The sequence below is a fragment of the Cetorhinus maximus genome, chromosome 23 (assembly GCF_964194155.1).
Source record: "Cetorhinus maximus chromosome 23, sCetMax3.hap1.1, whole genome shotgun sequence".
Taxonomy (NCBI): Eukaryota; Metazoa; Chordata; class Chondrichthyes; order Lamniformes; family Cetorhinidae; genus Cetorhinus; species Cetorhinus maximus.
This window is the reverse complement of record NC_135901.1, coordinates 28,837,494-28,864,111: the sequence shown is the minus strand read 5'-3', so window position 1 is coordinate 28,864,111 and position 26,618 is coordinate 28,837,494. Positions and strand designations below refer to the sequence as shown.

The following is a 26,618-nucleotide window of genomic DNA, read 5'->3' as shown; positions in this document are numbered from 1 at the left end:
CTGTCCCTGTCCTGAAGAAGGCACTGGAAAGAGTTAACGATGGCCGTACCTGGTGAGCAGTCCCTGTCCCTGTCCTAAAGGAGGTGCTGGAGAGAGGTAATGATGACCCTACCTGGTGAGCAGTCCCTGTCTTGAAGGAAGCGCTGGAGAGAGGTAATGATGACCGTACCTGGTGAGCAGTCTCTGTCCCTGTCCTGAAGGAGGTGCTGGAGAGAGGTAATGATGACCGTACCTGGTGAGCAGTCCCTGTCCCTGAACCTGAAGGAGGTGCTGGAGAGAGGTAATGATGACCGTACCTGGTGAGCAGTCTCTGTCCCTGTCCGGAAGGAGGTGCTGGAGAGAGGTAAGGATGACCGTACATGGTGAGCAGTCCACGTCCTGAAGGATGCGCTGGAGAGAGGTAACGATGACTGTACCTGGCGAGCAGTCCCTGTCCCTGTCCTGAAGGAGGTGCTGGAGAGAGGTAATGATGACCCTAACTGGTGAGCAGTCCCTGTCTTGAAGGAGGCGCTGGAGAGAGGTAATGATGACCGTACCTGGTGAGCAGTCTCTGTCCCTGTCCTGAAGGAGGTGCTGGAGAGAGGTAATGATGACCCTACCTGGTGAGCAGTCCCTGTCCCTGAACCTGAAGGAGGTGCTGGAGAGAGGTAATGATGACCGTACCTGGTGAGCAGTCTCTGTCCCTGTCCGGAAGGAGGTGCTGGAGAGAGGTAACGATGACCGTACCTGGTGAGCAGTCCCTGTCCTGAAGGAGGCGCTGGAGAGAGGTAACGATGACTGTACCTGGTGAGCAGTCCCTGCCCTGAATGAGTCTCTGGAGAGAGGTTACAATGACTGTACCTGGTGAGCAGTCCCTGTCCCTGTCCTGAAGGAGGCGCTGGGTAGAGGTAACGATGACCAGAACCGGGTGAGCAGTCCTTGTCCCTGTCCGAAGGAGGCGCTGGAGGGAGGTAATGAGGATCTTACCTGGTGAGCAGTCCCTGTCCCTGTCCTGAAGGAGGCGCTGGAGAGAGGTAACGATGACCTTACCTGGTGAGCAGTCCCTGTCCCTGTCCTGAAGGAGGCACTGGAGAGAGATATCGATGACTGTACCTGGTGAGCAGTCCCTGTCCCTGTCCTGAAGGAGGTGCTGGAGAGAGGTAATGATGACCGTACCTGGTGAGCAGTCCCTGTCCTGAAGGAGGTGCTGGAGAGAGGTAACGATGACTGTACCTGGTGAGCAGTCCCTGCCCTGAATGAGACTCTGGAGAGAGGTTACAATGACTGTACCTGGTGAGCAGTCCCTGTCCCTGTCCTGAAGCAGGAGCTGGGTAGAGGTAACGATGACCGTACCTGGTGAGCAGTCACTGTCCCTGTCCTGAAGGATGCGCTGGAGAGAGGTAACGATGACTGTACCTGGTGAGCAGTCCCTGTCCCTATCCCTGTCCTGAAGGAGGCGCGGAGAGAGGTAGCGATGACCTTACCTGGTGAGTAGTCACTGTCCCTGAACCTGAAGGAGGTGCTGGAGAGAGGTAATGATGACCTTACCTGGTGAGCAGTCTCTGTCCTGAAGGTGGCGCTGGAGAGAGGTAATGATGACCCTACCTTGTGAGCAGTCTCTGTCCCTGTCCTGAAGGAGGTGCTGGAGAGAGGTAATGATGACTCTACCTGGTGAGCAGTCCCTGTCCTGAAGGAGGCACTGGAGAGAGGTAAGGATGACCGTACATGGTGTGCAGTCCCTGCCCTGTACGAGACTCCGGAGAGAGGTAACGATGACCGTACCTGGTGAGCAGTCCCTGCCCTGAAGGAGACTCTGGAGAGAGGTTACAATGACTGGACCTGGTGAGCAGTCGCTGTCCCTGTTCTGAGGAAGGCGCTGGGTAGAGGTAACGATGACCGGAACCTGGTGAGCAGTCCTTGTCCCTGTCCTGAAGAAGGCACTGGAAAGAGTTAACGATGGCCGTAACTGGTGAGCAGTCCCTTTCCCTGTCCTGAAGGAGGCGCTGTACAGTGGTAACCATGACCCTACCTGGTGAGCCGTCCCTGTCCCTGTCCTGAAGGAGGCGCTGGAGAGAGGTAACAAAGACCATACCTGGTGAGCTGTCCGTTTCCCTGTCCTGAAGGAGGTGCTGGAGAGAGGTAACAATGACCGTACCTGGTGAGCAGTCCCTGTCCTGAAGGAGGCTCCGGAGAGAGGTAAGGATGACCGTACATGGTGAGCAGACCATGTCCTGAAGGAAGCGCTGGGGAGAGGTAATGATGACTGTACCTGGTGAGCAGTCCCTGTCCCTGTCCTGAATGAGGCACTGGAAAGAGTTAACGATGGCCGTACCTGGTGAGCAGTCCCTGTCCCTGTCCTGAAGGAGGTGCTGGAGAGAGGTAATGATGACTGTACCTAGTAAGCACTCCCTGTCCTGAAGGAGGCGCTGGGTAGAAGTAACGATGACGGGAACCTGGTGAGCAGTCCTTGTCCCTGCCCTGAAGGAGGCACTGGAACGAATTAACGATGGCCGTACCTGGTGAGCAGTCCCTGTCCCTGTCCTGAAGGAGGCGCTGTACAGTGGTAACGATGACTGTACCTGGTGAGCTGTCCGTTTCCCTGTCCTGAAGGAGGTGCTGGAGAGAGGTAACGATAACTGTACCTGGTGAGCAGTCCCTGTCCTGAAGGAGACACTGGAGAGAGATAACGATGACTGTTCCTGGTGAGCAGTCCCTGCCCTGAAGGAGTCTCTGGAGAGAGGTTACAATGACTGTACCTGGTGAGCAGTCCCTGTCCCTGTCCTGAAGGAGGCGCTGGGTAGAGGTAATGATGACCAGAACCTGGTGAGCAGTCCTTGTCCCTGTCCGAAGGAGGCGCTGGAGAGAGGTAACGATGACTGTACCTGGTGAGCAGTCCCTGTCCTTGTCCTGAAGGAGGCGCTGGAGAGAGTTAACAATTACCGTACCTGATGAGCAGTCCCTGTCCCTGTCCTGTCGGAGGTGCTGGAGAGAGGTAACGATGACCATACTTGGTGAGCTGTACCTGTCCTGAAGGAGGCACTGGAGAGAGGTAACGATGACTGTACCTGGTGAGCAGTCCCTGCCCTGAAGGAGGCTCTGGAGAGAGATAACGATGACCTTACCTGGTGAGCAGTCCCGGTCCCTGTCCTGAAGGAGGCGCTGGAGAGAGGTAACGATGACAGTACCTGGTGAGCAGTCCCTTTCCCTGTCCTGAAGGAGGTGCTGGAGAGAGGTAACAATGACCGTATCTGGTGAGCAGTCCCTGTCCCTGCCCTGTCGGAGGTGCTGGAGAGAGGTAACGATGACCATACTTGGTGAGCTGTACCTGTCCTGAAGGAGGCGCTGGAGAGAGGTAACGATGACTGTACCTGGTGAGCAGTCCCTGCCCTGAAGGAGGCTCTGGAGAGAGATAACGATGACCTTACCTGGTGAGCAGTCCCGGTCCCTGTCCTGAAGGAGGCGCTGGAGAGAGGTAACGATGACAGTACCTGGTGAGCAGTCCCTTTCCCTGTCCTGAAGGAGGTGCTGGAGAGAGGTAACAATGACCGTATCTGGTGAGCTGTCCCTGTCCTGAAGGAGGTGCTGGAGAGAGGTAACGATGACCGTACCTGGTGAGCAGTCCCTGTCCTGAAGGAGGCGCTGGAGAGAGGTAACGATGACTGTACCTGGCGAGCAGTCCCTGTCCCTGTCCTGAAGAAGGCACTGGAAAGAGGTAACGATGACTGTACCTGGTGAGCAGTCCCTGCCCTGAAGGAGACTCTGGAGAGAGGTTACAATGACTGTACCTGGTGAGCAGCCCCTGTCCCTGTCCTGAAGGCGGCACTGGGTAGAGGTACCGATGACCGGAACCTGGTGAGCAGTCCTTGTCCCTGTCCTGAAGAAGGCACTGGAAAGAGTTAACGATGGCCGTACCTGGTGAGCAGTCCCTGTCCCTGTCCTGAAGGAGGCGCTGTACAGTGGTAACCATGACCGTACCTGGTGAGCCGTCCCTGTCCCTGTCCTGAAGGAGTGGCTGGAGAGAGGTAACAAAGACCATACCTGGTGAGCTGTCCGTTTCCCTGTCCTGAAGGAGGTGCTGGAGAGAGGTAACGATGACCGTACCTGGTGAGCAGTCCCTGTCCTGAAGGAGGCGCTGGAGAGAGGTAAGGATGACCGTACATGGTGAGCAGACCATGTCCTGAAGGAAGCGCTGGGGAGAGGTAATGATGACTGTACCTGGTGAGCAGTCCCTGTCCTGAATGAGGCACTGGAAAGAGTTAACGATGGCCGTACCTGGTGAGCAGTCCCTGTCCCTGTCCTGAAGGAGGTGCTGGAGAGAGGTAATGATGACTGTACCTAGTAAGCACTCCCTGTCCTGAAGGAGGCGCTGGAGAGAGGTAAGGATGACCGTACATGGTGAGCACTCCATGTCCTGAAGGAGGCGCTGGAGAGAGGTAACGATGACTGTGCCTGGCGAGCAGTCCCTGCCCTGTAGGAGACTCCAGAGAGATGTAACGATGACCTTACCTGGTGAGTAGTCCCTGTCCCTGTCCTGAAGGAGGCGCTGGGTAGAGGTAACGATGACCGGAACCTGGTGAGCAGTCCTTGTCCCTGACCTGAAGGAGGCACTGGAAAGAATTAACGATGGCCGTACCTGGTGAGCAGTCCCTGTCCCTGTCCTGAAGGAGGCGCTGTACAGTGGTAACGATGACTGTACCTGGTGAGCTGTCCGTTTCCCTGTCCTGAAGGAGGTGCTGGAGAGAGGTAACGATGACTGTACCTGGTGAGCAGTCCCTGTCCTGAAAGAGGCGCTGGAGAGAGATAACGATGACTGTTCCTGGTGAGCAGTCCCTGCCCTGAAGGAGTCTCTGGAGAGAGGTTACAATGACTGTACCTGGTGAGCAGTCCCTGTCCCTGTCCTGAAGGAGGCGCTGGGTATAGGTAACGATGACCAGAACCTGGTGAGCAGTCTTTGTCCCTGTCCGAAGGAGGCGCTGGAGGGAGGTAACGATGACTGTACCTGGTGAGCAGTCCCTGTCCTTGTCCTGAAGGAGGCGCTGGAGAGAGTTAACAATTACTGTACCTGATGAGCAGTCCCTGTCCCTGTCCTGTCGGAGGTGCTGGAGAGAGGTAACAATGACCATACTTGGTGAGCTGTCCCTGTCCTGAAGGAGGCGCTGGAGAGAGGTAACGATGACTGTACCTGGTGAGCAGTCCCTGCCCTGAAGGAGGCTCTGGAGAGAGATAACGATGACCTTACCTGGTGAGCAGTCCCGGTCCCTGTCCTGAAGGAGGCGCTGGAGAGAGGTAACGATGACCGTACCTGGTGAGCAGTCCCGGTCCCTGTCCTGAAGGAGGTGCTGGAGAGAGGTAACGATGACCGTATCTGGTGAGCAGTCCCTGTCCCTGTCCTGAAGGAGGTGCTGGAGAGAGGTAATGATGATTCTACCTGGTGAGCAGTCCCTTTCCTGAAGGAGACACTGCAGAGAGGTAAGGATGATCATACATGGTGAGCAGTCCATGTCCTGAAGGAAGCGCTGGAGAGAGGTAACGATGACTGTACCTGGTGAGCAGTCCCTGTCCCTCTGCTGAAGGAAGCGCTGGAGTGAGGTAACGATGACCCTACCTGGTGAGCAGTCCTTGTCCTGAAGGAGGCGCTGGAGAGAGGTAACGATGACCGTACCTGGCGAGCAGTCCCTGCCTTTTAGGAGACTCCAGAGAGATGTAACTATGACCTTACCTGGTGAGCAGTCCCTGTCCCTGTCCTGAAGGAGGCACTGGAGAGAGGTGTCGATGACTGTACCTGGTGAGCAGTCCCTGTCCCTATCCCTGTCCTGAAGGAGGCGCGGAGAGAGGTAGCGATGACCTTACCTGGTGAGTAGTCACTGTCCCTGAACCTGAAGGAGGTGCTGGAGAGAGGTAATGATGACCTTACCTGGTGAGCAGTCTCTGTCCTGAAGGTGGCGCTGGAGAGAGGTAATGATGACCCTACCTTGTGAGCAGTCTCTGTCCCTGTCCTGAAGGAGGTGCTGGAGAGAGGTAATGATGACTCTACCTGGTGAGCAGTCCCTGTCCTGAAGGAGGCACTGGAGAGAGGTAAGGATGACCGTACATGGTGTGCAGTCCCTGCCCTGTACGAGACTCCGGAGAGAGGTAACGATGACCGTACCTGGTGAGCAGTCCCTGCCCTGAAGGAGACTCTGGAGAGAGGTTACAATGACTGGACCTGGTGAGCAGTCGCTGTCCCTGTTCTGAGGAAGGCGCTGGGTAGAGGTAACGATGACCGGAACCTGGTGAGCAGTCCTTGTCCCTGTCCTGAAGAAGGCACTGGAAAGAGTTAACGATGGCCGTAACTGGTGAGCAGTCCCTTTCCCTGTCCTGAAGGAGGCGCTGTACAGTGGTAACCATGACCCTACCTGGTGAGCCGTCCCTGTCCCTGTCCTGAAGGAGGCGCTGGAGAGAGGTAACAAAGACCATACCTGGTGAGCTGTCCGTTTCCCTGTCCTGAAGGAGGTGCTGGAGAGAGGTAACAATGACCGTACCTGGTGAGCAGTCCCTGTCCTGAAGGAGGCTCCGGAGAGAGGTAAGGATGACCGTACATGGTGAGCAGACCATGTCCTGAAGGAAGCGCTGGGGAGAGGTAATGATGACTGTACCTGGTGAGCAGTCCCTGTCCCTGTCCTGAATGAGGCACTGGAAAGAGTTAACGATGGCCGTACCTGGTGAGCAGTCCCTGTCCCTGTCCTGAAGGAGGTGCTGGAGAGAGGTAATGATGACTGTACCTAGTAAGCACTCCCTGTCCTGAAGGAGGCGCTGGGTAGAAGTAACGATGACGGGAACCTGGTGAGCAGTCCTTGTCCCTGCCCTGAAGGAGGCACTGGAACGAATTAACGATGGCCGTACCTGGTGAGCAGTCCCTGTCCCTGTCCTGAAGGAGGCGCTGTACAGTGGTAACGATGACTGTACCTGGTGAGCTGTCCGTTTCCCTGTCCTGAAGGAGGTGCTGGAGAGAGGTAACGATAACTGTACCTGGTGAGCAGTCCCTGTCCTGAAGGAGACACTGGAGAGAGATAACGATGACTGTTCCTGGTGAGCAGTCCCTGCCCTGAAGGAGTCTCTGGAGAGAGGTTACAATGACTGTACCTGGTGAGCAGTCCCTGTCCCTGTCCTGAAGGAGGCGCTGGGTAGAGGTAATGATGACCAGAACCTGGTGAGCAGTCCTTGTCCCTGTCCGAAGGAGGCGCTGGAGAGAGGTAACGATGACTGTACCTGGTGAGCAGTCCCTGTCCTTGTCCTGAAGGAGGCGCTGGAGAGAGTTAACAATTACCGTACCTGATGAGCAGTCCCTGTCCCTGTCCTGTCGGAGGTGCTGGAGAGAGGTAACGATGACCATACTTGGTGAGCTGTACCTGTCCTGAAGGAGGCACTGGAGAGAGGTAACGATGACTGTACCTGGTGAGCAGTCCCTGCCCTGAAGGAGGCTCTGGAGAGAGATAACGATGACCTTACCTGGTGAGCAGTCCCGGTCCCTGTCCTGAAGGAGGCGCTGGAGAGAGGTAACGATGACAGTACCTGGTGAGCAGTCCCTTTCCCTGTCCTGAAGGAGGTGCTGGAGAGAGGTAACAATGACCGTATCTGGTGAGCAGTCCCTGTCCCTGCCCTGTCGGAGGTGCTGGAGAGAGGTAACGATGACCATACTTGGTGAGCTGTACCTGTCCTGAAGGAGGCGCTGGAGAGAGGTAACGATGACTGTACCTGGTGAGCAGTCCCTGCCCTGAAGGAGGCTCTGGAGAGAGATAACGATGACCTTACCTGGTGAGCAGTCCCGGTCCCTGTCCTGAAGGAGGCGCTGGAGAGAGGTAACGATGACAGTACCTGGTGAGCAGTCCCTTTCCCTGTCCTGAAGGAGGTGCTGGAGAGAGGTAACAATGACCGTATCTGGTGAGCTGTCCCTGTCCTGAAGGAGGTGCTGGAGAGAGGTAACGATGACCGTACCTGGTGAGCAGTCCCTGTCCTGAAGGAGGCGCTGGAGAGAGGTAACGATGACTGTACCTGGCGAGCAGTCCCTGTCCCTGTCCTGAAGAAGGCACTGGAAAGAGGTAACGATGACTGTACCTGGTGAGCAGTCCCTGCCCTGAAGGAGACTCTGGAGAGAGGTTACAATGACTGTACCTGGTGAGCAGCCCCTGTCCCTGTCCTGAAGGCGGCACTGGGTAGAGGTACCGATGACCGGAACCTGGTGAGCAGTCCTTGTCCCTGTCCTGAAGAAGGCACTGGAAAGAGTTAACGATGGCCGTACCTGGTGAGCAGTCCCTGTCCCTGTCCTGAAGGAGGCGCTGTACAGTGGTAACCATGACCGTACCTGGTGAGCCGTCCCTGTCCCTGTCCTGAAGGAGTGGCTGGAGAGAGGTAACAAAGACCATACCTGGTGAGCTGTCCGTTTCCCTGTCCTGAAGGAGGTGCTGGAGAGAGGTAACGATGACCGTACCTGGTGAGCAGTCCCTGTCCTGAAGGAGGCGCTGGAGAGAGGTAAGGATGACCGTACATGGTGAGCAGACCATGTCCTGAAGGAAGCGCTGGGGAGAGGTAATGATGACTGTACCTGGTGAGCAGTCCCTGTCCTGAATGAGGCACTGGAAAGAGTTAACGATGGCCGTACCTGGTGAGCAGTCCCTGTCCCTGTCCTGAAGGAGGTGCTGGAGAGAGGTAATGATGACTGTACCTAGTAAGCACTCCCTGTCCTGAAGGAGGCGCTGGAGAGAGGTAAGGATGACCGTACATGGTGAGCACTCCATGTCCTGAAGGAGGCGCTGGAGAGAGGTAACGATGACTGTGCCTGGCGAGCAGTCCCTGCCCTGTAGGAGACTCCAGAGAGATGTAACGATGACCTTACCTGGTGAGTAGTCCCTGTCCCTGTCCTGAAGGAGGCGCTGGGTAGAGGTAACGATGACCGGAACCTGGTGAGCAGTCCTTGTCCCTGACCTGAAGGAGGCACTGGAAAGAATTAACGATGGCCGTACCTGGTGAGCAGTCCCTGTCCCTGTCCTGAAGGAGGCGCTGTACAGTGGTAACGATGACTGTACCTGGTGAGCTGTCCGTTTCCCTGTCCTGAAGGAGGTGCTGGAGAGAGGTAACGATGACTGTACCTGGTGAGCAGTCCCTGTCCTGAAAGAGGCGCTGGAGAGAGATAACGATGACTGTTCCTGGTGAGCAGTCCCTGCCCTGAAGGAGTCTCTGGAGAGAGGTTACAATGACTGTACCTGGTGAGCAGTCCCTGTCCCTGTCCTGAAGGAGGCGCTGGGTATAGGTAACGATGACCAGAACCTGGTGAGCAGTCTTTGTCCCTGTCCGAAGGAGGCGCTGGAGGGAGGTAACGATGACTGTACCTGGTGAGCAGTCCCTGTCCTTGTCCTGAAGGAGGCGCTGGAGAGAGTTAACAATTACTGTACCTGATGAGCAGTCCCTGTCCCTGTCCTGTCGGAGGTGCTGGAGAGAGGTAACAATGACCATACTTGGTGAGCTGTCCCTGTCCTGAAGGAGGCGCTGGAGAGAGGTAACGATGACTGTACCTGGTGAGCAGTCCCTGCCCTGAAGGAGGCTCTGGAGAGAGATAACGATGACCTTACCTGGTGAGCAGTCCCGGTCCCTGTCCTGAAGGAGGCGCTGGAGAGAGGTAACGATGACCGTACCTGGTGAGCAGTCCCGGTCCCTGTCCTGAAGGAGGTGCTGGAGAGAGGTAACGATGACCGTATCTGGTGAGCAGTCCCTGTCCCTGTCCTGAAGGAGGTGCTGGAGAGAGGTAATGATGACTCTACCTGGTGAGCAGTCCCTTTCCTGAAGGAGACACTGCAGAGAGGTAAGGATGATCATACATGGTGAGCAGTCCATGTCCTGAAGGAAGCGCTGGAGAGAGGTAACGATGACTGTACCTGGTGAGCAGTCCCTGTCCCTCTGCTGAAGGAAGCGCTGGAGTGAGGTAACGATGACCCTACCTGGTGAGCAGTCCTTGTCCTGAAGGAGGCGCTGGAGAGAGGTAACGATGACCGTACCTGGCGAGCAGTCCCTGCCTTTTAGGAGACTCCAGAGAGATGTAACTATGACCTTACCTGGTGAGCAGTCCCTGTCCCTGTCCTGAAGGAGGCACTGGAGAGAGGTGTCGATGACTGTACCTGGTGAGCTGTCCGTTTCCCTGTCCTGAAGTAGGCGCTGGGTAGAGGTAACGATGACCGGAACCTGGTGAGCAGTCCTTGTCCCTGTCCTGAAGGAGGCGCTGTACAGTGGTAACGATGACCCTACCTGGTGAGCAGTCCCTGTCCCTGTCCTGAAGGAGGCGCTGGAGAGAGGTAACGAAGACCGTACCTGGTGAGCTGTCCGTTTCCCTGTCCTGAAGGAGGTGCTGGAAAGAGGTAACGATGACCGTACCTGGTGAGCAGTCCCTGTCCTGAAGGAGGTGCTGGAGAGAGGTAACGATGACCATACCTGTTGAGCAGTCCCTTCCCTGAAGGAGTCTCTGGAGAGAGGTTACAATGACTGTACCTGGTGAGCAGTCCCTGTCCCTGTCCTGAAGGAGGCGCTGGGTAGAGGTAACGATGACCAGAACCTGGTGAGCAGTCCTTGTCCCTGTCCGAAGGAGGCGCTGGAGGGAGGTAACGATGACTGTACCTGGTGAGCAGTCCCTTTCCCTGTCCTGAAGGAGGCGCTGGAGAGAGTTAACAATTACCGTACCTGGTGAGCAGTCCCTGTCCCTGTCCTGTCGGATGTGCTGGAGAGAGGTAACGATGACCATACTTGGTGAGCTGTCCCTGTCCTGAAGGAGGCGCTGGAGAGAGGTAACGATGACCGTACATGGTGAGCAGACCATGTCCTGAAGGAAGCGCTGGGGAGAGGTAATGATGACTGTACCTGGTGAGCTGTCCCTGTCCTGAATGAGGCACTGGAAAGAGTTAACGATGGCCGTACCTGGTGAGCAGTCCCTGTCCCTGTCCTGAAGGAGGTGCTGGAGAGAGGTAATGATGACTGTACCTAGTAAGCACTCCCTGTCCTGAAGGAGGCGCTGGAGATAGGTAAGGATGACCGTACATGGTGAGCAGTCCATGTCCTGAAGGAGGCGCTGGGTAGAAGTAACGATGACGGGAACCTGGTGAGCAGTCCTTGTCCCTGCCCTGAAGGAGGCACTGGAAAGAATTAACGATGGCCGTACCTGGTGAGCAGTCCCTGTCCCTGTCCTGAAGGAGGCGCTGTACAGTGGTAACGATGACTGTACCTGGTGAGCTGTCCGTTTCCCTGTCCTGAAGGAGGTGCTGGAGAGAGGTAACGATAACTGTACCTGGTGAGCAGTCCCTGTCCTGAAGGAGGCACTGGAGAGAGATAACGATGACTGTTCCTGGTGAGCAGTCCCTGCCCTGAAGGGGTCTCTGGAGAGAGGTTACAATGACTGTACCTGGTGAACAGTCCCTGTCCCTGTCCTGAAGGAGGCGCTGGGTAGAGGTAATGATGACCAGAACCTGGTGAGCAGTCCTTGTCCCTGTCCGAAGGAGGCGCTGGAGAGAGGTAACGATGACTGTACCTGGTGAGCAGTCCCTGTCCTTGTCCTGAAGGAGGCGCTGGAGAGAGTTAACAATTACCGTACCTGATGAGCAGTCCCTGTCCCTGTCCTGTCGGAGGTGCTGGAGAGAGGTAACGATGACCATACTTGGTGAGCTGTACCTGTCCTGAAGGAGGCGCTGGAGAGAGGTAACGATGACTGTACCTGGTGAGCAGTCCCTGCCCTGAAGGAGGCTCTGGAGAGAGATAACGATGACCTTACCTGGTGAGCAGTCCCGGTCCCTGTCCTGAAGGAGGCGCTGGAGAGAGGTAACGATGACAGTACCTGGTGAGCAGTCCCTTTCCCTGTCCTGAAGGAGGTGCTGGAGAGAGGTAACAATGACCGTATCTGGTGAGCAGTCCCTGTCCCTGCCCTGTCGGAGGTGCTGGAGAGAGGTAACGATGACCATACTTGGTGAGCTGTCCCTGTCCTGAAGGAGGTGCTGGAGAGAGGTAACGATGACCGTACCTGGTGAGCAGTCCCTGTCCTGAAGGAGGCGCTGGAGAGAGGTAACGATGACTGTACCTGGCGAGCAGTCCCTGTCCCTGTCCTGAAGAAGGCACTGGAAAGAGGTAACGATGACTGTACCTGGTGAGCAGTCCCTGCCCTGAAGGAGACTCTGGAGAGAGGTTACAATGACTGTACCTGGTGAGCAGCCCCTGTCCCTGTCCTGAAGGTGGCACTGGGTAGAGGTACCGATGACCGGAACCTGGTGAGCAGTCCTTGTCCCTGTCCTGAAGAAGGCACTGGAAAGAGTTAACGATGGCCGTACCTGGTGAGCAGTCCCTGTCCCTGTCCTGAAGGAGGCGCTGTACAGTGGTAACCATGACCGTACCTGGTGAGCCGTCCCTGTCCCTGTCCTGAAGGAGGGGCTGGAGAGAGGTAACAAAGACCATACCTGGTGAGCTGTCCGTTTCCCTGTCCTGAAGGAGGTGCTGGAGAGAGGTAACGATGACCGTACCTGGTGAGCAGTCCCTGTCCTGAAGGAGGCGCTGGAGAGAGGTAAGGATGACCATACATGGTGAGCAGACCATGTCCTGAAGGAAGCGCTGGGGAGAGGTAATGATGACTGTACCTGGTGAGCAGTCCCTGTCCTGAATGAGGCACTGGAAAGAGTTAACGATGGCCGTACCTGGTGAGCAGTCCCTGTCCCTGTCCTGAAGGAGGTGCTGGAGAGAGATAACGATGACCTTACCTGGTGAGCAGTCCCTGTCCCTGTCCTGAAGGAGGCGCTGGGGAGAGGTAACGATGACCGTACCTGGTGAGCAGTCTCTGTCCCTGTCCTGGAGGAGGCGCTGGAGCGAGTTAACGATGACTTACCTGGTGAGCAGTCCCTGTACCTGTCCTGAAGGAGGCGCTGGGGAGAGGTAACGATGACCATACCTCGTGAGCAGTCGCTGTCCCTGTCCTGAAGGAGGCGCTGGAGAGAGGTAACGATGACCGTATCTGGTGAGCGGTCCCCGTCCCTGTCCTGAAGGAGGCACTGGAGAGAGGTAACGCTGACTGTACCTGATGAGCAGTCCCTGCCTCGAGGACCCACAGAGAGACCAGCAGTGGGAGTTATGGAAACGCCATTTTCTCCTGTGCCGAGCACTATCAGGTCTTCACTAAGAGGAGCAGAAGTTTTGAGTTTCCCTGTCAACATCCTGGGTGTCATCATTGACCAGAAACTGAAATGGATTAGCCATATAAGTAGGGGGAGGCGGTGGCGAGTGGTATTGTCACTGGACTGGAAATCCAAGGACTCAGGGTAATGCTCAGGGGATCCAGGTTCAAATCCAGACACAGCAGATGGTGAAATTTCAATTCAATAAAAATCTGGACCATGAAACAAACCATTGTTGTAAAAACCCATCTGGTTCATTGGTGTCCTTTAGGGAAGGAAATCTGCCATCCTGACCTGGTCTGGCCTACATGTGACTCTAGATCTGCAGTGATGCAGTTGACTCTGAGCCTAGCGAGCCACTCAGTTGTATCAAATCACTAAAAAGTCAATGAAAAGGAATGAAACTGGAGGGGCCACCCAGCATCGACCGAGGCTCCAGAAATGACAAAGGCAAACCCAGCCCTGTCGACCCTGCAAAGTCCTCCTTACATCTGGGGGCTGGAGCCAAAATTGGGATAGCTGTCTCACGGACTAGTGAAGCAACAGCCTGACATAGTCATCCTCACGGAATCAGACCTTACAGATAATGTCCCAGACACCACCATCACCATCCCTGGGCATGTCCTGTTCTTCCGGCAGGACAGACCCAGCAGAGGTGGCAGCGCAGTGGTATACAGTCACAGAACCACACAGTGCAGAAGAGCCCCTTTGGCCCATTGAGTCTGCACCAACAGTGAGAAACACCTACCTAATCCCATTTACCAGCACGTGGCCTCATAGCTTTGCTAGTTAGGAGGGAGTTGCCCTGGGAATTCTCAACATCAACTCCAGACCCCATGAAGTCTCATGGCATCAGGTCAAACATGGGCAAGGAAACATCCTGCTGATTACCACACACTGCCCTCCCTTAGCTGGTTGGTTTTGTTATAAGTTAAGCTTATAGGGTTGCCAAGGTGATATGTTTAATTGTAAAATGTGACAAAGGGAAAACATTATCTGTACAGTGTGTAAAAAGGTAGTTATTACAGTGCTTCTCATGTTAAAATGTGTTATAGTTTGAAAGGTATTGTGAAAACTTCCTTACTTCAGTCAGGTTTTTCAGGGGTGGGGTGAGGGAGCATGTATCTTAGGAAAAGGATGTTTTTTCTCAGGCAATGTCCCCTTTAAACCCAAAGTGAAACTGGGGATTTTTCTGAAGGAGGAGTAATTGATTTCCTGGCTCTGAGGTCATTAGTTTCAAAGAATGTCTATGTGGTTACTACGGGAATTAACAGCTCAGAAGCCAAGATTAAATAGACATCCAATTGCAGATTGAATTACCGTTTGAGCCCTGCTGAAGCAGGTTCAGTTACAGGGGCAAATGACAGACACAGTCAAGAAAAGAAGCAGCAGTTCAAAACAGAACCTGGTGTTGAAGCAGGGCTCTCGGAATAGAGTAGGGACTGTGATACCCTGCGTGTTATACAGTTGGAAAGGACAGAGAGCAGAGAGCTGAAGACAAGGAGAGCAGGGGGATGTGGATTGGAAAAGACCCCTGGCTTCTGTTTGTTTTGCCAGAGCAAACCAGACCTTTTAAAGGGGTTGAAGAAGAGAGTCTCTGGGGATTCTGTGACAACAGGACTGTCATGACTGAAGAGAGAGAGCAGTTGTATACGTGCTCTTTGTTGGTGTTCACTGTATTCGGGTCCTCGGATAGAATAATGTTGCTGGTGAATGTAACTCCAGGGCCAAATCCATTGAGTGGGAAGTGAGAGATCTGACATATGGAGGGCAATTGGAAAGACTGTGAGATTGCCTATGGTGCAACATGTGTGCAGGAAGTAATGTGGGTGTTAATAACAACCTGACCTGTATCTTTGTTTTATCGACTATTTAAAGTGAAATTTACCCTTTTCTTTGAAATATCCATCGCCTGTTAATGGATGTTTGTGTTGATTTTAGTTGGTTTATTACGGTAAAATCTTGTCCATTGGTTTTCTTTCCATTGGTGTCGTGGGGATTCCTTTCATTTAATAAATTATCGGTCTCTACAGGAATCGGAACGAGAGTCATAGAGTCATTAGGACAGAGAAGGAGGCAATTCTGCCCATTGAGACCATGCTGACCTTTTTAACAATATGGTCAGTCCCATTCTCCAGTTCTAACCCTGTAGCCCTGCAAGTTTATTTCCCTCAAGTGCCCATCCAATTCTGTTTTGATATCTGGGTAAGGTGACCAATAGCTGGGAGAGACCCAAAGGAAAGCCAGTTTAATCTGGCACATCCGCTGTTTATTATTCAGACCTGGAAGGTAAGAAGGGGTTTAGTTAATGAGCAAGTCGAGTCTGGATCAGGTCAATAAAATGGCGATGAAATGGGTTTGATGTGTATCTGAGATGGGAAAGCTTTATGTAAACCCAGTCAAATCTTTGAGAGGAGAGAGAGAGAGAGAGACAAACATTAGAACAGGTCCCAGTCCCCATTAAAACACGCAGCCTGGGAAGATTAGGAAGGGGACCTCCTCTGCCACTCAGTCAGCTCATGGCTGATCTACACCTCCACTCCGTGCTCCTGTCTTTGCTGCGCTCTGCACAGGGTTGGGTTGATGAGGGATGGAAGCTGGTGAGATTAGAGTGGGGGTGGGACCGGGGAACCAGAGCCCAATGAACACACACGTGAACCCTGCAGGAGGCAGATCCCCCACAACTGACCAAGCCAGAAGGAAGAGAGCATCCTGAAATGTAGCAAGAATTCTCTCAGCTGGGAGCTAACCAGGCAATGTGTTGTGAGGAGGCTTTAGAAACATACCCTGGGTAGACTCGTTCTCCGAAGCTGTGGGCTTGTCAGCTGGACAGTGAAACTAGGCGTCCAACAGCCACAGCCGCCTCTAATATTGGACACTGGGTGTAACCCTGTTCTGTATTAAGTAGACCGAGCTGATGCTGGATTATTGTGATATAGTTAATCTGACCCTTAATTGATTCAATTCAATCCGTTAATAACATTGATTCAAGTACAGTGCTTACTCTGTTAATCTGCAAATTACTCCCCACTCACACTCAGTCCATTCACCTATCACCCCCTGTGCTCACTGACTGACATTGGCTCCCGTCCATCCAATGCCTGGATTTCTGAGGAACAAAAGGACCTTGGCGTGTGTGTCCATAGATCTCTGAAGGCAGAGGGGCATGTTAGTGGGGTGGTGAAAAAGGCATATGGGACACTTGCCTTTATCAATTGAGGCATAGATTACAAAAGTAGGGAGGTCATGTTGGAGTTGTATAGAACCTTGGTGAGGCCACAGCTGGAGTACTGTGCAGTTCTGGTTGCCACATTATAGGAAGGATGTGACTGCACTGGAGGGGGTGCAGAGGAGATTCACCAGGATGTTGCCTGGGATGAAACATTTAAGTTATGAAGAGAGGTTGGATAGACTTGGGTTGTTTTCGTTGGAGCAGGGAAGACTGAGGGGCAACCTGATCAAGGTGTACAAGATTATGAGGGGCATGGACAGGGTGCATAGGGAGCAGCTGTTCCCCTTAGTTGAAGGGTCAGTCACAAGGGGACACAAGTTCAAGGTGAGGGGCAGGAGGTTTAGGGGGGATGTGAGGAAAAACCTTTTTACCCAGAGGGTGGGGATGGTCTGGAATGCACTGCCTGGGAGGGTGGTGGAGGCGGGTTGCCTCACATCCTGTAAAAAGTACCTGGATGAGCACTTGGCACGTCATAACATTCAAGGCTATGGGCCAAGTGCTGGTAAATGAGATTAGGTAGGTAGGTCAGGTGTTTCTCACGTGTCGGTGCAGACTCGATGGGCCCGATTTTACCTCTGTAAAAGTGAATGGGATTTTGAGTGAGTTAAAATCGGGCCCATTCTTTTCAAATCCCTCCATGATCTCACCCCTCCCCATCTCTGTAATCTCCTCCATCCCTACAATCCTCTGAAATATCTGTGCTCCACTCATTCTGGAGTATCCCTGATTTTAATTGATCCACCATTGTCGGCCGTGTCTTCAGATGCTTGTGTCCCAAGCTCAGGAATTCCTTCCCTAAACCTCTCCGACTCTCTACCTAACTTTCCTCCTTTAAGAGTCTCCTTAAAACCTGCCTCTTTGTCCGAGCTTTGGGTTACCTGACCTAATATCTCCTTATGTGGCTCAGTGTCAGATTTGGTTTGATAATCGCGCCTCTGAAGCTCCCTAGGAAGTTTTACTACATTAAAGGTGCTATATAAATGCAGGTTGTTTTTGTTGTGGTGTTTGAATTATTTTCAGGGGATGCCGCTATTGTTAAGCAGTCAAACACTTTCTTGCTGCGTCCAGTGAGAGCTACAGGAAGGCTGTTGACTATAATCGGCCATGCAAGGCTTTGTTCCATATTTAAATATACAGAGGAGTGGAGACATTGTTATATCGGTCACTCAGAGCTGAACAGAAACCCGTCTCTTTAAATACAGATACAAGGAAGAGGCTGAAATGAAATCTGTCCCTTTTAACCTGCACAAAAGCAAGAGGCTCAGATTCACAGGCTGCAGGAGTCCATTCAGCCCATCGTGCCCCTGCCATCTCTTTGAAAGGACTCTGATTCATCCAACTGCTCTGCTCTTTCCCCACAGCCCTGCTAATTCTTCCCTTTCAAAACTGTTTACCCTTTGGAAAGATACTATTGAATCTGCTTTCAGGCAGATCAGAACAACTCGCTGTGTCAAAAAATAAAACCTCATCTCACCCTCTGGCTCCTTTGCCAATTACCTTAGAGGGACTCACTTTCTGTTAAAGAGCCTGCCAACCCCTCTCACCCACTTTCCCTAAAGTGCAGAAACCTCATCATGAAAAATTCAGAAAAATCAAATATTTTTACTGATAAAAGTTTATAAATCAAGCAGAACATGGTTAAACAAACAGAAAATTACTTGAGGATTGAAGACAACCAGAGTAAAAGGATGTGCACAATGTTCTGGACCCAAATGGTTTCTCTTTAATTCATCTGTCCCCTGTTTGCTGCCCTCTTTGTGAAACACCTCCGCTCAGTCCACAAGCATGACCCTGAGCTTCCAGTTGCTGCCATTATAATTCACCACCTTGCTCTCATGCTCACATTTCTGTCCTCGGCCTGCTGCATTGTTCCCGAGAAGCCCAACACAAGCTGGACGAACAGCACCTCATCCTCCGATGAGGCACTTTACAGCCTCCTGGACTCAACATTGAGTTCAACAACTTCAGACTGTCAACTCTGTCCTCTGTTTTGATTTTTTTTTTTTGCCAAGTGCCAGTCTGCATCTTGTTTTCATGTTTTTTCTTTCAAACAGAGCTGATCTTTATTCTGCCATTAACACTTACTCTGGACCAATGCTTTGTTTCTTTACTACAACCATTACCTCTCCCTTTGTCATTTGTTTAATGATATTTTTGTTATTTAATCTCGTCTGCTCTCTAACCAATCCCTGACTTCCCTTTTGCTCTTCTGGACCCTCCCCTTTTCACCACACCATCAAACCCATCACATTTCTCCCTCTCTGAAGTTCTGAGGAAGAGTCATATTGGACTTGAAACGTTAACTCTGTTTCTCTCTCCAAAGATGCTGCCAGACCTGCTGAGTTTTTCCTACACACTCTGTATTTATTTTAGATCCACCTGTAGTGGCAAGGAAAAACTACGTTTATCCAGAATAAAACAAATCTATTTTCATCAGCTTTTGTGGATCATTTCAGTGGAAATATGCACTCCCAGGCTCAAAGAGCATCAGCCACTGGAAGCAAAGCCAGTCCAGCAGAAAGAAGCCCTCCGACCCTCCCACTTCACCAAGTGTCAGAATGAACATGGTTCAGTCCTGGATGTGATTAACAGCAGCAATAACAGCAGAATCCAACTCCTGTAATCACTTATGAACTTGGTGTCGCTGCAGATGGGATGACTGAGTGAATCCCTTCCCACACTCAGAGCAGGTGAACGGCCTCTCCCCGGTGTGAATACGCTTGTGTTTTCGGAGATCGGAAGAATTACTGAATCGCTTCCCACACTCAGAACAGAAGAACGGCCTCTCCCCAGTGTGAACTCGTTTGTGTGTCTGCAGGTGGGATGAATGAGTGAATCCTTTCCCACACTCGGAGCAGGTGAATGGTCTCTCCCCAGTGTGAACTCGTTGGTGTCCCTGCAGGTGGGATAACTGAGTGAAGTCCTTGCCACACTCAGAGCAGGTGAACGGCCTCTCCCCGGTATGAACTCGCTTGTGTGTTTGCAGGTTGGATGAATCAGTGAATCCCTTCCCACACACAGAGCACGTGAAAGGCCTCTCCCCAGTGTGAAGTCGCTGGTGTGACTCCAAGGACGATAACCGACTGAATCCCTTCCCACAAACACAGCAGATGAATGGCCTCTCCCCACTGTGACTGCGCCAATGAATTTCCAGGTGAGAAGGGTATTTGAATCCCTTCCCACAATCCCCACATTTCCATGGTTTCTCCATGGTGCGGGTGTCCGTGAGTCTCTCCAGGTTCAGTGATCAGCTGAAGCCTCGTCCTCACACAGAACACATGCACAGTCTCTCTGCACTGTGAATGGTGTGGTATTTTTTCAGGCTGTGTAACTGGTTAAAGCTCTTTTCACAGTCCGTGCACTGGAAACACTCTCACTCAGGCGTGTCTGTCGGTACTTTTCCAGTCACACTGATATTTAAAATCTCTTGAAGCAAACAGAAAGGACATACATTTCTCCTTCCAGGTTCAAAGGCCAGTGATAGTCAGGTCCCATGAATCGAGTCACTGCGTCAGATCTTGATGCGATGTTTGATCTGAGATTTCTGTTTGCAAATCCTTCCCTTCTAATATCCTGTAAAAGGAGATTACAAAATTCATCACTGCCAGTACAGGATAGAAATTCAGAACAGACAATTCTAGTTTCTATGGTGCACTCGTTCCGCAAAAACTGTACATCTCCATCCCACACACTCCCTCTCAATTCTCACTCTGCAGTATCTAATATACACCCAATAGTACTGCATTAAAATGTGTGCAATACACAGTACTCCATTACGTGATTAGAGATACATGGAGATGTGAGGGAAAAATCTATTTCGACAGCCAGTGATGATGCCCTGGAACTCACTGCCTATAAGGGTGGTGGAAGGGGAAAGAATCATTGATTTCAGAATGAAATTGAAGGGAATAAACTTGCAGGGGAATGGGACTGACTGGATTGCTCTACAGAGAGTCGGCACCTACTTGAGCTGCTTAATGGACTCCTTATGTGTCATAATGACTCTATGACTGGCAATATATAATGTTGTTACAGTGCTATATAACAAAACTAGAAATAATAATAAACACATTATTACAGAACCATTGATAATATAGCTAATATGTATCATATAACAATACTAGATATATCTTTGTCCAATATTAATTCACTGTCCCCTGAAATGTCAGCCATCTCCTGGGGAAACCACCCCTTTAATTGTGAACATTAGGAAAGAGACCATCCTTTTAGCCAGACAAATAAATGTGTCAAGCTGAGGGAGCAAAGGATGTCAATGTCTTTAAGAGAGTGAGAGACCTGGGCCAACCTTTCCAGAGTCTGCACCCTCCCTGGATTCACTTCCTTTCCCTTCAGTTCCTGCAAGTCAACAATTTCTCCCAGAATGAGAAAAGAAATGGAAAGGGGGAGAAAAGAAAGTGTTTTACTCACAGATGTTGGACACAGGAGGAAGTTTTAGTCTGTGTGAAGCTAAATCTTCATTCACACAAAGCCTGCGCTCTGATTGGCTGGGGGAACCAGAGTCCTTCCGGTCCTCCAAGTATCCCCATTGGTCAATCTCCCACCTGAAGACAATGGGACGGCGGAAGCCTTCGTTGGCGCGGGAGACCCTTTGACCCCCATGATGAGTGGTGCGGTTAGCCAATGGGAAACGCCATTCTCTGCCCATGCGCAGCTTCCCCTCTCCCTCGGACATGTGCAGTCTCAGGCCGCCCGCCCGCGCGGCGAATAGAGCGGTTTCCCCACCGCGGGGGATTGTAGGATCTGCGGCTGCCATTACTCATCCGGTCCCAGTCTCCAAACTCCTAGGACTGGGATGGAAAGTGGGGGTGGTGAGCGCAGTGATCCCGCCCTGACAGTAAGTACATGTGGGTAGTCTCTGGGTTTGATTGTGACGCCCCCTTAGCAAAACAGTTTGTTAACTTCAGGTGTAAAGATTTTGACTACTGGATGACATATTGGGGAGGGTAATAGGTGAGTGTGAAACTGAACCCGAGAGTCAGCACCTTCAGGGGAGGAGAATTGGGGAAAAAGCAGGAGGAGGATAGTCGGATGAATTAGTGTTTCAATCAATGGGGAGGAGGGCTTGCATTGGGGGAGTGGAAGGCATTTATAATTTGAAGGGGGAGAAATATGTTTTCTGATAATTAGAATTGTCACTTTTGAATTTCTATCCCGTATTGACAGTGATGACATGATAACGTCAACCCAGTTGCACCCATTCATAATCTTGAAGTCCTTTATCAGGTCAACCCTCCGCCTTGGCTTCCGCAGCCTGTTCGCTCTATTCTGTAACTTAAACACTCTTGGTTATATGATCCTTGTCAATCTTTCTTGCACCTTCTTGACGACCTCTGTCATTTTAAAAGGGGTGTATCATTAAAATTTAGGCTTAGTTTAATTTGGTTGTAGGCACCTAATTTCTCAATTCCAAATTGGCCCTCTAAGATACTTTAGTTCAAAGGAGACTTAAGCATCAGGCAAGATCAGACTCTGAACTAGCAAATAATATTAATACTTATTTATAAGAAAAAGGTTTACTTATGAATTACACGAGCGACTTTCCCCAACTCAATTGGGCGACCACCCCAGGTATGAGTGTGAACCTTCCTCAGGTTTCTGAACCAACAGTAATTTCCCACAATCCTGCCCCAGAGGTCCCTCAGTACCTCCACGAATAGAGTCCAACTCGCAAGCCCAAGATGGTTCTTGAAACCCACTTTTAACGCTTGAATTAATATTAACTCATCTCGAATCAGGCCTGTTGTCATTAGACAATTAGTCATTGTTGTTACTGGGTTAGTTTTATTGGATTCAATCCTTTCCATACATTGTTCCATGGAGCAGAACAATTGGGCTGTTCAGGATCTTTCTTTTTATCTGAGTTTAGACAATGTTACGGAGCGAGATAGGAGGATTGCGCAGTTAATTCTAGCCCCATATCTTCACAGGTCCTAGTTCAAATGTTTAATTCACCCACAAAACAGGTCAACTGTTACCCTTTGATACTGTTATTCCCAGCCAAAAAAAATCTAACCAGGCTTCTTTCAGTAAACACAAAAGATTGAATTATTATAAAACAACCTACTTTTTAAAAACAAGTGAATGAACTGGTTAACATTCAACTTGTAGTTTAGAAGGGCAACGATTTTCCCCTTTTTGAAAAAAATATATTCGAACCCTCATACAGATACACACACACACACACAAAACAGGACAAAGCAAACACAGTCCCCTGGAGAGGCTGGGGTATGAGAAAGTTTATTTTAAAAGGATAACATCTGAAGAGATCACAACACTGTTGATCTAACAGAATTCTGGTCACAAAAGTTCTGGAGGTTCCTTCAGACGGATTTTTTGGTTAGACTGTCCTTGATGACTCTTATTTATCACAACTCTGCAGACCTTAGAAAAACAGACAAATTATCCTAAGATAAAAGCAAAATACTACGGATGCTCGAAATCTAGAACAAAAACAAATATAGCTGGAAAAACTCAGCAGGTCTGACAGCATCTGTGGAAAGGGATACGGTTGACATTTCGAGTCTGAGTGACCCTTCATCAGAACTAAGAAATATAGAAATGAGACGAAATATAAGCTGGGAGAGGGGGGTGGGATAGGTAGAGCTCGATAGGGGGCCAATGATAGGTGGAGGCTAAGAAGAGACTTCCAAAGATGTCATAGACAAAAGGACAAAGGGGTGTTGACGGTGGTGATATTATCTAAAGGATGTACTAATCGGGACATTAAGGGTAGCAAGCAGGACAAGCTAATGGCAGATGGGTCTAGTGGGGGTGAGGTGGGGGGAAGGGATCGAAATGGGCTAAAAGGTGGAGATGAAACAATAGATTGAAATAAATTTTAAAATAGGTGGGAAAAGAAAAATAAATTTGAATAAATGTTTTCTTTTCCCATCTATTTTTAAATTTATTTTGATCTATTGTTTCACCTCCGCCTTTTAGCCCATTTTGATCCCTTCCCCCCACCCCACCCCCACTAGGGCCATCTGCCACTAGCTTGTCCTGCTTGCTACCCTTAATGTCCCCATTAGCACATCCTTTAGATAATATCACCACCGTCAACACCCCTTTGTCCTTCTGTCTATGACATCTTTGGCAGTCTCTCCTTGGCCTCCACCTATCACTGGCCCCCTATCGAGCTCTACCTGTCCCACCCCCCTCTACCAACTTATATTTCATCTCATTTCTATATTTCTTAGTTCTGATGAAGGGTCATTCGGACTCGAAATGTCAACTGTATCCCTCTCCGCAGATGCTGTCAGACCTGCTGAGTTTTTCCAGGTATTTTTGTTTTTGTTGAGACAAATTATCCTGATGGGACATTTTTGAGGCAGGTTTAAGAAAAAGGTGGGGCAAAGAGAGGGAAAGACAGAGTATTTTTTGCAGCCTGGTTCTAGGGCACACACACACTCTCAGACTGAGGGTTCTAAAGGACTAAAATGTTCAAAGAATACTTCTCTTAGGCCAGGGGTTTTTAACCAATCAGCAAGAGTCTTTAGCCTGGCAACAGTGGTTCTTTGTTAATTTAGATATATAAAGTATCTCTTCCCTCTCCAGATGTTCCTGCTGGACATCTCAATTCACCCGTGGTTTATTGAAGAATGGCACTTTCTCAGCCCTGAATTAACATGGCAGATTTTAAAAATAACTCAGGGGGGAGAATGTCCAAGATTCAATGTTCTTCAACTTGTCCAAAAACCAGTTCCTCACAACAAGATCATGAATGGTTTACATCGAGTAAATAAAGAGAAACTGTTTCCACTGTCCAGAGGACACAGATTGAAGGTGATGGACATAAAAGCCAGAGGGGAAATGAGGAAGATAAATATTTGCACAGTGAGGTGTTGTGATCTGGAATGCACTGCCTGAAAGGCTGGTGGAAGCAGATTCAACAAAGGGAATTAGATAAATCCTGGAAGGGGACTAGTTTGCAGGGCTCATGGGGAAAAGGCAGGATAGTGGGGCTAATTGAGTGGCTCTGTTAAAGAGCCAGCACAGGCACGATGGGCCAAATGGCCTCCTTCTGTGCTGTGAGACTCTGTGATCACAGATAAATAAATGTGTGTATGTAATATGTACAGTGACGTCAATAATATCTGGAATTCTCTTTGTGACGTTTCAGAATTTTATCCCTTTCCTTCCAGTTTAGTTTCAGACAAAGAGAACAAAAGCAAATCACTTTCAGTACATTGAGCAGCCCCGATGTCTATTCTCTGCCAGCATTACACAGGGGGAAAAGGTCTGGATTCTCAGACCAGCAAGTCAAGGTACCCTCTTTCAATGGCCACTTCCCACAATGGATTCAGTGGCCTCTGAGGGGAAGCAGCCTTGGTCCACACTGGGGGTTTCTGCCCCCTAGTCAGTTGGCTCATGCTCCTGATGTACATGGCGTTGGTGAGACCACATCTAGAGTATTGTGTCATGTTCTGGTCACCTTATATCAGAAAGGGTAAATACTTTAGAAGCTGTTCAGAGAAGGTTCACTCGACTGATACCTGGGATGGGTGGGTTATCTGAGGAGGCAAGGTTGGACAGACTGGGCCAGTATCCAGTGGAGTTTAGAAGAATGGGAGGTGATCTTATTGAAGCCTCTAAGATCCTGAGGAGACTTGACAGGGTGGATGCTGAAAGGAAGTTTCCCCTGTGGGAGAGACTAGAATTAGGGGACATTGTTTAAAAATAAGGGTCTCCCATTTAAGATGGAGATGAGAAGAATTGTTTTCTCTCAGAGGGTTGTGAGTCTTTGGAACTCTCCTCCCCAGATAGCGATGGATCCAGGGTGAATGAATATTTTTTAGGCAGAGGTAGATATATTCTTGACTAACAAGGGAGTCAGAGGTTATCGGGGAGAGGTAGAATGTGGAGTTGAAACCACAATCAGATCAGCCATAATCTTAGTGAATGGAGCAGCAGGCTCAAGGGGCCGAATGGCCTATTCCTGCTCCTAATTCATATGCTCATATGGATGATCTGCCTGTAAGGATAGGAGCTTGTCGATTTAAAAAGAAGCTTGCATTTATATAGCTCCTTTCACCACCTCAGGGCGTCTCAATGCGTTTCACTGACAATGAAACACTTTCTCAAGTGTAGTCACTGTAGGAAACGTGGCAGCTAATTTGTGCATAGCAAGATCCCACAGACAGCAATGTGATGATGTCCAGATCATCTGTTTTTAATGAGGTTGATTGAGGGATAAATATCGGGCCCCAGGACACTGGGGGTGAACTCTTCCCCCTCTTGCTCTCCTTCCAATTGTGGTCATTCAGTCTTGTACATCCACCTGAGAGGGCAGACGGGGCCCTCGGGTTAATGTCTCAATTGAAAGATGGTCTCTCCGACAGCACGGCTCTCCCTCAGTACTGGCACCAGGAGTGTGGGCCCTGGATTATGGGGGCTCGAGTCTCTGGAGTGGGGATTGGAACCCCCCACCTCCTGACTCAGAGGCAAGAGTGCTACCCACCATCATGCCGTGTTGAATAGAATCAGCGAGCTGGTGTTCTAGAATCATGGAATGGTTGCAACATTGAAGGAGGCCATTCAGCCCATTGTGTCTGTGCCAGCTCTCTGCAAGAGCAACTCACCCAGAGCCACTCCTCCGCCTTTTCCCTATAATCCTACCAATTTCTGCTCTTCAGATAATGATCCAATTCGCTGCTGAAAACCATGACTGAATCTGCCTCCAAGTCCCTTCATCCCTGGTACCATTCTCGTAAATCTCCTCTGCACCCTCAGAACTTCACATCTTTCCTAAAGTGTGGGGCCCAGATATAGGGTTCCATTCAAGAGGGATAGAATTGAAAAGCAGGGAGGTTATGTTCAACTTGTTTCGAACCATGGTTAGACTACACTGGGAGTACTGTCAACATTTCTGATCTCCATTTGGAGAAAGGAAATAGAGACGCTGGAGAAGAGGCAACAAAGATTCACAAGAGTTAAACCAGAATTGAGAGCATTTAACCCTCAGGAAAGGCTGGGGCTGCTTTTCTCTAGAAAAGAGAAGACTGAAGGGTGACCTGATGGAAGTCTTTAAGATTATGAAGGGGTTTAATAATCCAATAGGGATTTGATGAGAAACCTCTTTACTCAGCGAGTGGTGAGAATGTGGGACTCGCTACCACAGCGAGTGGTTGAGGTGAATAGCATGAATACATTTAAGGGGAAGCTGGGTACATATATGAGGGAGAAAGGAATAGAAGGATATGCTGATGGGAGGCAGATAA

General features: G+C 50.6%; 4 protein-coding genes across 6 annotated transcripts in view; 1 reads left to right on the top strand and 3 right to left on the bottom strand.

Moving 5' to 3' along the window:
- LOC144697284 (uncharacterized) overlaps positions 1-26,618 on the top strand; it is a 555,771-nt gene that overhangs the window by 320,647 nt on the left and 208,506 nt on the right. The window lies entirely within an intron of this gene.
- Positions 1-26,618, bottom strand: part of LOC144697128 (uncharacterized) — a 386,815-nt gene that overhangs the window by 334,434 nt on the left and 25,763 nt on the right. The window lies entirely within an intron of this gene.
- The window catches only part of LOC144697233 (uncharacterized), a 192,502-nt gene that overhangs the window by 151,327 nt on the left and 14,557 nt on the right, over positions 1-26,618 (bottom strand). The gene's annotated exons all lie outside the window — the stretch shown is intronic.
- LOC144697387 (uncharacterized) overlaps positions 17,991-26,618 on the bottom strand; it is a 31,835-nt gene continuing 23,207 nt past the window's right edge. Inside the window, exon 3 of one of the 2 annotated variants that reach the window (XM_078569363.1) lies at positions 17,991-19,444. In XM_078569363.1, coding sequence (XP_078425489.1) covers positions 19,004-19,444 — 441 coding nt within the window. In that variant the 3' untranslated portion in view covers positions 17,991-19,003. Of the gene's footprint in view, positions 19,500-26,618 lie in introns of both variants that reach the window. The other variant, XM_078569365.1, reaches the window with a different exon arrangement.